The sequence below is a fragment of the Nannospalax galili genome, unplaced genomic scaffold (genome assembly GCF_000622305.1).
Source record: "Nannospalax galili isolate Female #2095 unplaced genomic scaffold, S.galili_v1.0 scaffold85, whole genome shotgun sequence".
NCBI classification, from domain to species: Eukaryota; Metazoa; Chordata; class Mammalia; order Rodentia; family Spalacidae; genus Nannospalax; species Nannospalax galili.
This window is the reverse complement of record NW_008358866.1, coordinates 11255178-11269527: the sequence shown is the minus strand read 5'-3', so window position 1 is coordinate 11269527 and position 14350 is coordinate 11255178. Positions and strand designations below refer to the sequence as shown.

Sequence of the window (14350 nt, the reverse complement as noted above, 5' to 3'; positions counted from 1 at the left end):
AAAAGATATACATAAAATGTACATCTCTCAAACCACTCTTTGTGACACATTTGCTAATGTTAGACCAAACTAAGTCAGCCAAGCTTTAAAGCAGAGTGGGTCAGGGATATAGATTATAGGGCAGATGAAGACTATGAGAACGCTGTTCATGGCATCATTGATGCAGTCAGTTTACCATAGTCAGTACATTGGCCATAATTATTGAATTCTTCCCACATGCAAATACACAAAAATCTCTGTCAAGGTTCCCAAATGCCTTTCCAAACAGGACAACAGTCTTCAAATACAGAATCTTATGTTCCACACCAGGTTTAGATGGGCCTTGTTGGTTGAGCTCCTCCCAATTTGGAGGCATCTTAAATGTTTGAGTAGTCTGCTTTCTCTCACACCCCAATACAGAATTTACACTAGAGACACTTGAAGGGAGAGGCATGGAGGACATCACACTGGCCATTAAAAGGACATCGCTTCCTATAGTTTAAAATAATAATCTATTTATTCTTTAAGCCCTCACTAGTAACATCCTTAAAAGTTTAAATGTCTACTAGAAATCAGATCCAAGCAATGTAAGCTTTCTCCATCAGATTCCTCATAATTATTCCAACCTGAAAAGACAAAACCTGTTAATTGAAAGTTCTGTGTTTGGCAAAATTATCCTTTAAACAATGGAGAGAAATTAAGATATTTGCAGCAAAAGTTAAAGGAATTTATTATCATTAGACTTGACTGACAAGAGATGCTAAAGAGAGTCCTTTAGATAAAAACGGATACTCAACAGTAACTTGAAGCCACATGAAGAATTATCTTCAGTGAAGGTACATAACTTGTGTTAACATAAAAGCCAGTTCCACCATAATGGGTAAATATGAGAGCCAGAACTACTGTAATTTTGGCTTGTAGTCAAAGATTTAAAGATAAATGATTTAAAGGAAAAATTAGTAATTCATACTATTGAGAACTGTGTCAGTTACTTTTCTCATTGCTGTGACAAAAGCTACTTACGAAGCCTCATTTTGGCTCATGGATTAGAGTACAGTTCATCATGGCAGGGAAGTCTTGGCAGCAGGAGTGTGAGGCCACTGGTCACACTGCAGCCACAGTCAAGAAGAGAGCGGTGATGGCTGGTTCTCCTTCCACCTTCTCTTTCCATTCAATCATGGTTCCCCCATGGAATGAAGCAACTCACGTTCAGGGTATGCTCCCGCCCTCGGTTAAACTTCTCAGGACAAGCCCTCACAGGTTTGTCTCTTGGGTAATTTTGAATCCATTAAGTTGAGGATGAAAACTACTGACCACAAGCACATAGTGTATAAGAATTTAAATTATGACATCAATAACATAAAAGAAGGCAGAGCTTCATAGGAGGAGAATGTTTCAATGCTGTTAGGTTGATGCCAATTCAAATTTAAGTGACAGGGTGTTACTGGTAGAGTGCTTTTCTAACATGCATGAAGCACTGAGTTTAAACTTCAGCATAGCAAAAATAGAGGAGAGAGAGAGAGATGAGAGAGAGAGAGAGAGAGAGAGAGAGAGAGAGAGAGAGAGAGAGATTGATTTGGTGTGTTAAATGTGAATCTGTACTAACCAAAAAGGAAAATATCTATAGAATGAACACAGAAGGAAATGGGAGGGGCCTCAAACTTTTCAATGAAACAAAACAAAACAAAAAAACAAAAACTAAGGCAGGAATGAGGAAATGAGGAACCAAAAAACTTTGATATAGAGAAAATAACAAGTGACTGAAGTAAGTCCTTTCTTATTAGCAAATTGCTTTTAAAGTAAATGAGTTTAAAAATTCCACTCAAAAGACAGATTGACAGACAGATTTTTTAAAGGAGAGTCTAGTATGTCCCATTCTGGCCTTCAGCTTGCTATGACCTTGAACTTCTGCTCTCCTACCCCTACCTCCCCAGTGCTGGGATTGCAGGTTGCACTATGCCTCATTTATGAGCTACTGAGGATCGAACCCAGGGCTTTGTGCATACTAGGCAAGCACTCTTATCATTAAGCTATAATACACCCCCAGTCCTGGCAGATGGATTTTTAAAATGATCGAAATATATGTTCTACATGATTTCCTTCAGACACAAAATATAGAAAATCGTCAATTGGTTTTTTTATTAGTATGTATTTGCTGTACAAAACAGTGGGCTACAATTTGACATTTAGATAGTTTATGTAATGTACCTTGATTATACCTCCCCACAGACACCCATTATCTTCTCTTACCCACTACACACCAGCCCTCTTCCTCCAATCAACTGATTTTTTTGTACAAGGGTTCAAAGACCATTTAGTGGTGAAAAGAAGCCCATAACAACTGATGTTAGGAAGATTAGATAGCCACATGCAAAAAGAATGTGCTTAAAGGTCAGTATGGTGTAATCACATATACAGTTCTAGGCACTTGGAAGATGGAGGCAGGGAGAACATAAGTTTGAGGCCAGCCTGGAAACTTAGCAAGACTTTGTCCCAGAATAAAAATTTGAAAAAGGGATAGGGATGTACTTCAGTGGTAAGAGTGCTTGCCTACCCTATGTGAGGACCTGAGTTCAATCTTCAGCACTGAAAAAGAAGAAAAAGACAGAAAGGAGAAGAGATTAGAGTCTTGTACCATACTAAAAAAAATTCACAGATGAATGGGTTAAAAAAAATGCAGTACACATATATACGTAATAGAGTTTTCTTCAGCCATAAAGGAGAGCTATTACATTGTTGGCAAGAAAAGGGATATAACTGAAAATTATCATATAATAATATATATATTAATAATACTTATATAATAATACTTATCATATAATAAGTCAGACTCAGAATGACAATTATGGCATGTTTTCTCTTGTTTGTAGATCCTGGATTTTATATAGATACTTTAAATTACATATGTATATAGGACATACAGATAGAAATGAGTGGGGGAGAAATAAATGGGAATAATGGGAGGGGGAAGGGAAAGAAAGGAAGAGTGGGGGAGGAATGTGGTCAAAGTATATGATATACTTGAATGAAAATGTCTTTACAAAATCTGTCACCATGTACAATTAATATATGCCAATAAAATCCATATTAAAAATAATTCAAAATGAATCAAAGGCTTCGACTAAAACAGTAAACTCAGAAATCTAGAAAAATTGACTTCATTATGAGTGAAAAACCTTCATTTATCAAAAATCATCATCCAGAGACTAAAAAGAAAGTCTGCAGCATGGGGAAAAAAGTACTTGCAAATCCTGGATCTGGTTAAGGTTTTACTGCCTTGTGAAAAGAACTCCTACAACTCAGTAGGATGGGACTCCTGTACAGAACCTCACCCACCCATGGCTCAGGGATCATTGCAGAAAAGGAGGCAGAAAGATTGTAAGAGCCAGGGCTGGTTCATGATTACAGGGAGATGGAGGCATCCATGCCATTCAAGGCTTGCTCATGTGAGCCTGTGGCAGCAGTGTCTCAAGTGTGGGACTCATGTCAGCTCAAAGAAAAAGGGCCTAAAGGGGAGGTGAAAAATAGCTGGCAGGCCAGCACTAGACTGAGAACTATTTGAGACTAATTGCTGCTGGATGAGGGAGAGTATGATTTACATACTACCACTGGATGGGCTGACTAGACTCCGGTGGATGCATTTACACTGAAGGACACTTGGGTAAAAACACCTGAATGAATAGGACTCGGCATGTGTGACAGAGTGCATAGGGTTCGTTGGGCAGATGGGGGAGGCATGGATGGGGGAAGGGAGTCTGGATTTGAGTGGGAAATGTTGTATGACATTTAAAAAGCTCAATTAAAAAAATAAAAAAATAAATATTTTGCCTTAAAGAAAAAAAGAACTCCTACAACTCAAAAACAGCAAGAAAGTCCAAACAAACCAATGCAAAAACAAGTAAGGAGCTTGAATACACATTTCACTAAACACAGATGGACACAGATGGCCAGAAAGCATGGGAAAAGATACAAAGCCAATTAAAAATAAATCTATTATAATTCATTATATTAATTAACCTACAAATTAAGATGAAATGATCAACTCCATAGATGCTGAAAAGCTAGCCAACAAACATTTCAACTCCCATTTTGACAAAAAGAACCTAATATGCTAATATAGAACATTAGATGGGTGCTTGCTTAGTAGGATCTGTGCTGTCAGTAACATGGACTACCAGAGACATTTTGACAAACCTGATTACACTTGAAGCATTATGCTATGACAACAAGAAATTAGCATTATACTCTGACAGCACAAAGACATTAGAAGCAGCATAAAAGAAGCTGGCTAAGCTCTCAGTATTTAAAGATGATAGTTATATAAAAATCCAAGGGTCAACTAAACAACTACAAATGAATTAAAATATTTTGAAAAACTAGTATAATTAAATATAGATTTAATATAAAATAACACTATACATAATTACTAGTTAGAAGATACAATGATAGAAAAGTCTTCATGTTAAATAGGAGCCAAAAAAAGAAAAACCTAGGATGAACTTGCCTACAAAAGTTTTATATGAGTAGAAATTTCCAAATGACACAGAATATCACAAAAGAATCTTGCATAAATGGAAAGGCAAAAAACATCTTTGAATTAAACAACAGAAGGATATCATTTATCCTATATTAGTAAAGTATATATATACTTAGTAAAGTATTATATATATATGTAGGATATTTTTGGAAGCAAACAAGCTAGCTCCAAATTTAATTTGCAAAAACAAACATTAAGAATAAGTAGTAGAGCCAGGCTTGGGTATGCACACCTTTAATCCCAGAACTCTGGAGGGAGAGGCTGGTGGATCTCTGAGGCCAGCCTGCTGATCTACATAGCAAGTTCCAGGCCAACTCTGGCTGCAGAGAGACCATATCTCAAAATGAACTCACATCAAGTGATATCTGGGGACACAAACTTGACAGTCCTTAACATATAAGATAGAATACATGAAACCTGGTCAGAGGGACATTGGGGGTGTGCAAATAGTGGAGGGGGGGTTAAATGTGATTAAAATGTATGAGATGCACAAAAATTCAATAAAATATACAGTAAATAAAAGGAAAAAAAAACCAACAGGGAAGGGCACTTTCACCAGTATTAGAAGCATTTCGTAGTATACTATAAAGATAAGGAAACTGGAAGCTTTTATAATTAAAACTGTAGGCAGCTGCTACCTGAATAGTTAATAATACAATGTAAAAAATATTATTTCATATACAAATTTTGGTACATGTTATGGATGGCAAGAAGTCACTTACAGAAAAGACAACCTATTTACAAAATGGCTCTGGAAACAGAGTGGTAGTTTGAAAGAAAATTAAATTGGATCCCTGACACACATTGTGAAGGTGTAGAAGAATATCAATTTTTCTTTATTACCTTCCTTTATTAAAGAAGAATGGGAAATCCTATTTATTCCGAAAGTATTCAAATGTAAAAGTCATAAAACAACAGGGGAAGGGTACTTTGACACAAACTATTCTTTAAAAAAATATTTTCTTGCAGAACAAAACACTAGATAAAAAGCAGACTGAGGAAAAAGTAGTTATATTTTATATCATTGACAAAGAGCTAATCTCCCCAATATATAAAGAATTCTTAGGAGTTGATAAGTAAACAGCAGTAGATAAGGGAATGCTTAGGTCTAAATGTCTGCACACCCCGCTGAAATTTATATACTGAAATTTACCCTCCAATGTGATGGTATTAGGAGTTGGGGACTTTCTGGAGTTATGAAGCTGAATCCTTCATGAATGGGATTAGTGACCTTGAAAGAGAGACTTCAGAGACCTGTCTTGCCCCTTCCTCTGGGAGAAGAAACTATGTCTGAAATAGGAGCTCACAGACAGGGTTTGCCAGTACTTTGATCTTCAACTTCTTAGCTTCCATCTTGTGAGTAATAAATTTCTATTCTTTGAGTCTTCAGTCTATAGCATTTTGTTATAGTAACCTAAATGGACAGAGGACAGGCAGCAGAGAGAGGCAAACTGTTCACATAGAAATATTAATGGTTTTAAATATGTGGCAAAATATGAGGGGATAATGTCCCGTGCTGGAGGGAAAGAGCAAGGATGTTCCATAGTGTTGGGAGAGAGCAAGGATGCATTGGTACTGGAGGTATAAATCCCTAGGGTCCCTACGGAGGGCAATCTCACTATATTAAAATTAAAAATGCATATGCCCTAAGACCCAGTACTTCCACATCTGATAACTTCTCTTACTCATCTACTCTTACTAGTGGAAAATGAAGTATAAATAAGGATATTTAGTGTGGTACTGTTTTTAATATTAATTGGTCAGAATAAACACCATCAATAAGTGAAGGTGATGATGGTATGTGTATCAGTCATGGTTCTCTAAAGAAATGGTAGAATGAATATATATGTATAGGAATTTATCAGATTAGCTCACAGGATAGAGTCTGAGTAGTCCAACAATGGATGTACCACACTGGAGAGGCTGAGAATCTGGTAGTCACTCAGTCCATGAGACTGGATGTCTCAGTAGTCCCAATCTGGCACTGAAGGTCTGATGAATTCCAAAAGATCAGCTACTCTTCAGTCTACAGCAGCAAGATGAACTCACCAGCGAGAAAGAAGGCAAGCAGCAAAAAGGAAGCATTCTCCTCTGCCTTGTCCTTTTATACTGGCTGCCATCAGAAGGTAACATCCACATTTAGGGTGTGTCTTCCAGCTTCAGATGATCCAATCAAGAAGATCTCTCTTATTTCAGTTAATCCCAGATCCAGTCAAGTTGATACCCAGGATTAGCCATCACAAGTCCACCCCTTGTCAACTTGACATCCCATAGCATCTTTCTGTCATGCTTACTTTTCAAGTGAAAACAATGTAGAGGTCATAATTTCACCTAACATGATATGACTATCCCATCATACAATGATCTTGAGTAGGTGATAAGGTCTTAGAGGAATGCTTAGTCCTTCTGTATCTTATAATGCAATATGATCATATAGTTCACAACACTTAACCACTGTACACTTATCTCAATTACACATTCAAAAAAAAAAAAAAAAAAAAAAAAACAAAACAAGTATCGCCAGATGAAGGCAAAGCCTTACTCCAAAATCCCAATGGCCTCCGCTGTGATTCCCCTATGGGGGCCTCCAAACAGCATCTCTATCTGCCACTGATATCTCAAGCACCATCGGGTCTGCTGGATCATATGGCCCAAGGGGCAGAGAAACTTGTACAGCAGCCTGGACCTGTTGAAGGGTCCTTTCCTGTTCCAGCCCCACTCAAATGTAGCTGCCTTCCCAGTCACTTGATATATGGGTCGTAGTAACACACCCAGAATGAGGGATGTGCTGACTCCAGAATCTAAACAGGCCCACCAAGCGTTGAGCTTCTTTCTTGGTGGAGGGAGGGGCCAAATGCAACAACTTATTCTTCACCTTAGAAGGAATGTCTCTGCATGCTCCACACCACTGAACTCCTAGAACTTTCACTGAGGTAAAAGGCCCTTGAATTTTGGTTGGATTTATTTCCTATCCTCTCATGCACATATGCTTAACCAACAAGTCCAAACTGCCTGCTACCTCCTGCTCACTGGATCCAATCAGCATAACATCATCAATACAGTGGACCAATGTGATATTTTGTCGAAGAGTCAGGCAATCAAGATCCCTTCGAACCAAGTTATGGCACCATGCTGGATAGTTAATATACCCTTGAGGCAGGACAGTAAAGGTATACTGTTGGCCTCGCCAGCTGAAAGCAAATTGCTTCTGGTGGTCCTTATGAACTGGTATGGAGAAGAAAGCATTTGCCAAATCAATAGCTGTATACCACGTACCAGGAGACATATTAATGTGCTTGAGTAAGGAAACCACATCTGGTACAGCAGCTGCAATTGGAGTCACTACTTGATTAAGTTTTTGATAGTCAATAGGGGTCAATTGTGCTGGGTAGCCTTAGTGTCAACTTAACACACCTGGGTTGAGGGAGCGTCAATTGGGGAATTGCTTCCTTAGGACTAGCCTGTGGCCATGTCTGTGGGGCATTTTTTGATTGGTGAGTGATGTAGGAAGGCCCAGCCCACTGTGGGTGGTGCCACCCCCCCTACCTGGGGAGGTAGGCCTGTGTTGCATAAGAAAGCAGACTGAGCAGGGGCTGGGGAGCAAGCCAGTAAGCAGAGTTCCTCCATGGCTTGTGCCTCCAGGTTCCTGCCCTGAGTTCCTATCTTGGGCTCCCTAATGAACTGTGACCTGGGAGATGTGAGCCCAATAAACCCTTTCCTCCCCAAGTTGGTATTGGTCAGAGTATTTTGTCATAGCCATGGAGAAACAAGCTAGAACAGTATGTCACTGATGCCAGTGACTAACATTCATAGCAGGGAGGTGAAAAAAAAAATGATATGGATGTCTAGAAAGGATAGTTCAGATGGTAAAGTACTTCTCTCACTTTCATGAGGACCTGAGCTCAGTCCCCAGAATGAACACAAAAAGCTGGGCAGTGGTACATGCCTATAAATGACGGTGAGATGTGAGACAGAGGCAGGCAGATCTCTGGAAGACTGAAGGTCTGCTAGTCTAACCTACTGAAGTTCCTGACCGCTGAGAGAGCTTGTCTCAAAAAACAGGTAGATGGCACCTAAAAGTCATCCTCTGATCACCACACAAGCACACATGCACGCACACACCTACACAGAGGATACAAAGATAGTACCTTGGTAGGGAAAGATTTTAAGGAATATTGATGAGATAAAGTGCAAAAATCTAGTATGGTTTCTATTAAAGAGGAAAAATAAGAAATAGATGTTCCTATTTCCTTGTAGCGCACAAAAGAAATTCATAAGGACATTAAAAGCTCGTAGATGTGGCTACATGGAGATGGTAGAAGTCACAAAAACTAGGCAGCTGAGAGAATTAAACTTTTCACTATTTTCCTTGAAGATTTTTCACTGTTTGTACCATCTAAATATATTCCCCAATAAAAAATAAACACATAAAGAAATAACGAAAGATTTTGCCCTTGAAAGAAGCAGTTGGAGGGCAGGAACTGGCACTAGTATACATTCCTATTTCTGTTAACGTCACATAGTTCTGCTGGTATTTTAAAGATGACCAGAATGCTAAGAGAGGGAGGCATACCAATCCCCTGGTGTCTTCTTTCTGATCTCCTCTTATAGGCCACTGATATTTCCAAGGCTAGCATCTTGCCAAAAAATGAAGTATGCACATGCTTCATGTGGGAAATGATGGGCTCATTGCAATTTTAATTTTTGTTCCCTAAGGTCTGTCCTTATTCACAGTCCTAATATTAGAACTCAGAGGGAAGAAATAAAGATAGTCACTGTCATGGTAGAAGCAGGGCATGGAAGACTCAAATCAGTAGAAAAGAACTAAAAACTAGATGATTTTTCTAACTTGCAAGAAAAAAAAATCATAATATTAAAGGGCAATAAAAATAAGTAAACTAAGATGGAAGTAAGTAAGGCTAAAGTTAAGCTATTTGAATAAATGTGAAAGTGTATAACCCCTCTGGCCAATAATATCCACATATGGCTATTTTGCTTGGTTGACTGAGATTGCAAATTTAGGCTTTAAGTGCTAGGGGATGCAGGGTGAGGGAACGCTTTTCTCTGCATATTAAAAACCTAACCAGAAAAGCCATCATACTACCATACTGTGATGAGCTGAGGGGATCATTAAGATCTGGTCAAGTGTCTCTACAGGAAAAACTTAGAATTTTCTATTAATCATGAACAGATGGGGCACTGAATATCCAATTTCTTCTCCACATAGTACAGACTCAATAATTTTATTTCATAAAATGTTTAAGGAAGGTGTAACCCAAAGCCTAGAGTAGCACGTTAAGAAAGGAGAGAGAGGGTGAGCGGATCTGCTTTGCTTCACCCTCTAAGTCAAACCAGTTATGTAACAGAGACCAAAGTGAGGGAACGAACTGAGGGACTTTATGAAACCACAAACTAGAAATCAGCTATAACTTGGAGAAGACTTTGTTTAAAATATTTTTTTGAGAGTCCTTTAGGATCTTCAAAGTAGGTGCATTCATTTTTTAAAATTAGCTTTTCAATTTTGTTTAAGGCATTTCTTTTGACTAAAAGAAATGTTTCCCTTTTGTAAACAGTAATGATTGTGTATACTTTACTTCCTTTTCTTTACATGCTTAAGCTATTCTTTCTGTATCATGGAAGTCTGCTGCTTAGATCTCCCTTCAAATATGCACTGTGAGGAAAGTAATGGATAGACAACCACCCATGAGAAGTCTTGGCTCTCTCATGGCAGTTATGGATCCCTGGCATCCATGAAGCATACCAGGGGCAATGAAGTCAACCTATAAGTGCTCACCTAGGCTTGTTCAGATCTAGAACCCACTGATTGAAGAATTAGCTAAGTTTGCAAGAGAAAGGACTCTGCAGTGCTGTGACAAACGTACTGAAGATTTCTTCAGTCTTTTTCTCATAGAGGTCTATAAACCCTGGAAATTCACGTGATTGCTGCTGTGAAAGGGGGAATAATCAGACATTTTGAAGATGATTTGACATTGATAATCAGAGATCCAAAGTATTATTATGGCTCTGGAGGTAGAAAGGGCACTTAGGGGTTAGATAAATAAGGTCCTGACTAAAGTGAGTTCACTGGCTCCATGGGTTCACCCAATACTTATTTCCTTCAGTGTATCATTATTTACACACTTGGATGCTGGGTTATCCTCAGTTGTATCCTTGACCATTGAGACAAGAGTTATCACCAAGGCTAAGTGGAAGGCTAAGTTAAGTGAAAGACTTTGAGACTATTCCCTTCAATTGGATATGGTGGTAAGTTACAAGCAATTCTTACATCTGGGGTGATGGCCACTATCATTCTCGACAGTGCAGGGGTATGGTGTTGTGTTAATTAGCTCTCACACTGTTAAAACACACCTGATCAAGTTGATTTGAGGGAAGAGTGATTTATTTTGGCTCATAGTTTTAGTTGTTTCAGTCCAAGATCAGTTGGATCCATTGCTTTGAACCTGAGACACGGCAGAATATCATGGTGTGGGGTAGAAGAGGCCAGGGAGCAGAGAGACAGTGTTTTGAGAACAAGACATAGCACTCAAGTATACACCACCAGTGATCTACTTCCTCCAATGAGGCTTCAACCCTGAAAGTTTCTATCACCTCCCAATAGTGCTGCTAAATTATGAATTCATCATTGATTAGGTTAGAGCCCTTGTGATCATCTCTCAATGACTGAATCCACCAGTTGGGACCACGTCTTCACACCTAAGCTTTTAGTGGGGGCACTTCATATCCAAACTATAAAATTGCCTTATTGTAGCTCTAATTAACAGTCTGGCCCTGCAGAAACAGATGGATTCTGAGAAATTATATCACAATACAACAAGCTCAACCAAGTGATAACCAAGATCACCTCTTTTGTACCAAATGGGGTTTGCTACTAGAACTGACTAGTGGAGCTGCATCTCCACCTCCACTGATTTACTGAATATGTTTCTTCCATTCCAGCCAGAAATACAGTGCATTCACATAGAAGAGACAGTTTTCATTTAGACTGGAGAATGGTAACATTCACCCTGTGTCAAAAGGCAGTCTGAAGAGGTCTGGACTGTCTGAACACTGTGTGGAATTTCACACTGGTCTACCATGTTGAGAACAGTATGATGATACCCTACTGAGACACATGTGCTCAAGGCTGTAGGAAAGAAACCATTAAAAAATAGACCAGTGACTAAGAATGGGGATGATATGAATAACAAATATTAAATGTCCTGTTCTTTGGGATAGACTTTATTCTAGTTATTGTTAGCAAAAACAAAAAGCCGAGACACAGTGTCCACAAAATAGCAAAGATGCTATTAAGAACAAGTATTCCAGTATGGCCAGAATGAAAAAACTGAAAGGGCACAAAGGCAGCTCATTGAGTAACATAATATCCTCACAGTTGGCATAATGGTGGAGTTCATAAACTCATTTTGTAGGGTGATCTGCAATGTGTACCAATGGCTTCAAGTTCTAGAAAAATTCTGGGGATGAATCAGGAGTTAATTGTCCAGGTGCTTGATTAACTTAATTCTGGCACACTGCAATGGTGAATTTTTATTGTCAGCTTGATTGGATTAAGAAATGCCTCACTCCTCTGGCAGGGAGATTTGCTGCCATGCCCTCTCTGCATGCTGAACTGTATCCTTAAATCCTGAGCCCAAATAAATCCTCCCTCCTTTAAGTTGCTTCTTCTTGGATATTTGATCACAGTGACAAGAAAACAAGTAATACAGATACACTTAAAATCAGAGGAAGTAATAGAATGAAAATTGTTAATATTCCATAACAATAATAATAAACTTAAAAAAATATTTTATTACTTTTCTTTTATGTGTATGAATGTATTGCTTACATGTATGTAAGGGCACCCATGTCATGCAATGGCCATGGCAGTCAGAAGAGGGCATCAGATTCCCCTGGAACTGGAGTTATGGATAGTTGTTAACCACCATATGGTTGCTAGGAATTTTACCCAGGTCTTCTGCAAGAGCAGTGAGTACTTTTAACTGCCTAGCCATCTCTCCAGCCCCCCATTATAAACTTTTTGCTATGGTCATATCCATAAATAATATACATTAGGTACCTGAGATTCAGTAGTGGATATACCTGGGGTCCAAATATCTCAGGGTTCTAGGAGAAAAACAGTATTAATAAGATTTGAGGAGTGACATCTTTTGGGGAACTTAGAGTCTAACGCTCTAGAGTTAGGCCAAGATTCTCTTTAGGAGCCAAAATAATATTGAATCTGTGCTCTCACACAGACAGATGGGCCATTTAGTTTCCAAATTTCTGCTCAATATAACCTCGCCTTAATTAATTTTAGTTTGGAAAATGTTTGAGGAAGCATAAATAAACACAACAGCCATTAAGAAAAATTGCCTTCTCCCCAGTTCCCAAAAAGCATCCAGAGAAAGACTGTCTTTCATACGGTGCCTCCTGACATTCTTCCAAGTTAAATTATTTGTGCAATATACACTAAGGTATTTGAATGAAGGGGGCATCTGTATGGATTAGCAACCAACTAAAATCTGGAAAACATCTTGGGATTTCTAAATCGTAAGAGCTTTCTGTGTACCGTGGACATTAAATTTCTATCAAACAGTCATGTCCTAAAATTTTCTGGGTTGTATCTTTTTCTATTCATGTCTTTTGGCACACTTAATTTTTTAAATTTTTATGTAATAGAATGCAAGGATTCTGATTTTAACTTTTGATTTTCCTTAATGGGTCATTTCTCATCTAGAGAAGAGGCAGTCACATTTCACTTCTTAATTTTTTTATCTTCAAATTCAATATTTTATCTTTATGCTGGTACAAAAATGTGAATTTATTGCTTTGACCACCATAATTAAGCAATTTACCCAGGATTATCGAAAGAATATTTCTATCTTTTCCCATTAATAAATGAAATCTGGGATGGTTAATCATTGTCAACATGACTGCCTTTAAAATCACCATGGAAGCACATCTCTGGGTGTGTCTACTGAAGGTGCTTCTAGAAAACTTACTGCAGAGGGAGAACCTACCCTAAATGTGAGTGGCGCCATCCCATGGGGTGGGATCCCCAACTGAATCTAAAGGGCAAGTAAGCTGAGCACCAGTCTTCATTTCTCTGCTTTCTAGCTCTTCCTAAGTCCAGATATGCGAACAGCTGCCTTATGCTCTATGCCTTCTCCACCATGATGTACTGTACTCTCAAACCATGAGTCAACATAAACCCTTCCTTCCTTAAAAAAGTAGCTTTTGTCGGGTATTTCGTCCCAGCAATGAGAAAAAGAACTGAAAACCCTCACTTTATATGTTTTGTAATAAGCCTGCTTTTATGCTTCCTATTCTTTTCTACATTCTTTCACCTATTCCATGCTGACATGCCTGTAATTTAGTATGTGTCTAAATATCCAATTGCATAAGTCCTACCCCTCCTCGGTACCTCTTTAAAATCATCTACTGAATGTCCCGGCCCGTATGCTACCTCTTTGTGTTCCCAGCTTTACATTTTGTAGCCCGAGAAAGGGTCCCTGCTCCATTTTCCTTGTGGAGGTATGCCCTTTGGAACTGTTGAACCCCTCAGATTTCAGGTAAGCATTTTCCCATTAGTTTTTCTCAGCAAATGAACGTCCTAAGGTGGAGAGGAAATGCAAGGAGGCAAGAAATAAGGTGGTGAGTGCTTAGTTCTAATTTCGTTCTAGTTTGTTCTTTCTACCAAAAATAACTGTCACTACTTTCTTCTGAATTCTTCCGCTCACCTCAAAGGAAGGAAACAAAAAGCTTTGCTGGACAGTACCCTCCAATCTAGGGTCACAGAGGAGGGTATGGTCTTTCCTTAATCTTGTGACTCCT

At 38.7% G+C, this 14350-nt stretch overlaps 1 protein-coding gene across 1 annotated transcript in view; it reads right to left on the bottom strand.

Moving 5' to 3' along the window:
- Positions 1-2544: 2544 nt before the first annotated feature.
- Positions 2545-14350, bottom strand: part of Casd1 (CAS1 domain containing 1) — an 86104-nt gene continuing 74298 nt past the window's right edge. Inside the window, exon 17 of the mRNA XM_029558345.1 lies at positions 2545-2565. Within this exon, the coding sequence (XP_029414205.1) occupies positions 2560-2565 (6 nt within the window). The 3' untranslated portion in view covers positions 2545-2559. The remainder of the gene's footprint in view (positions 2566-14350) is intronic.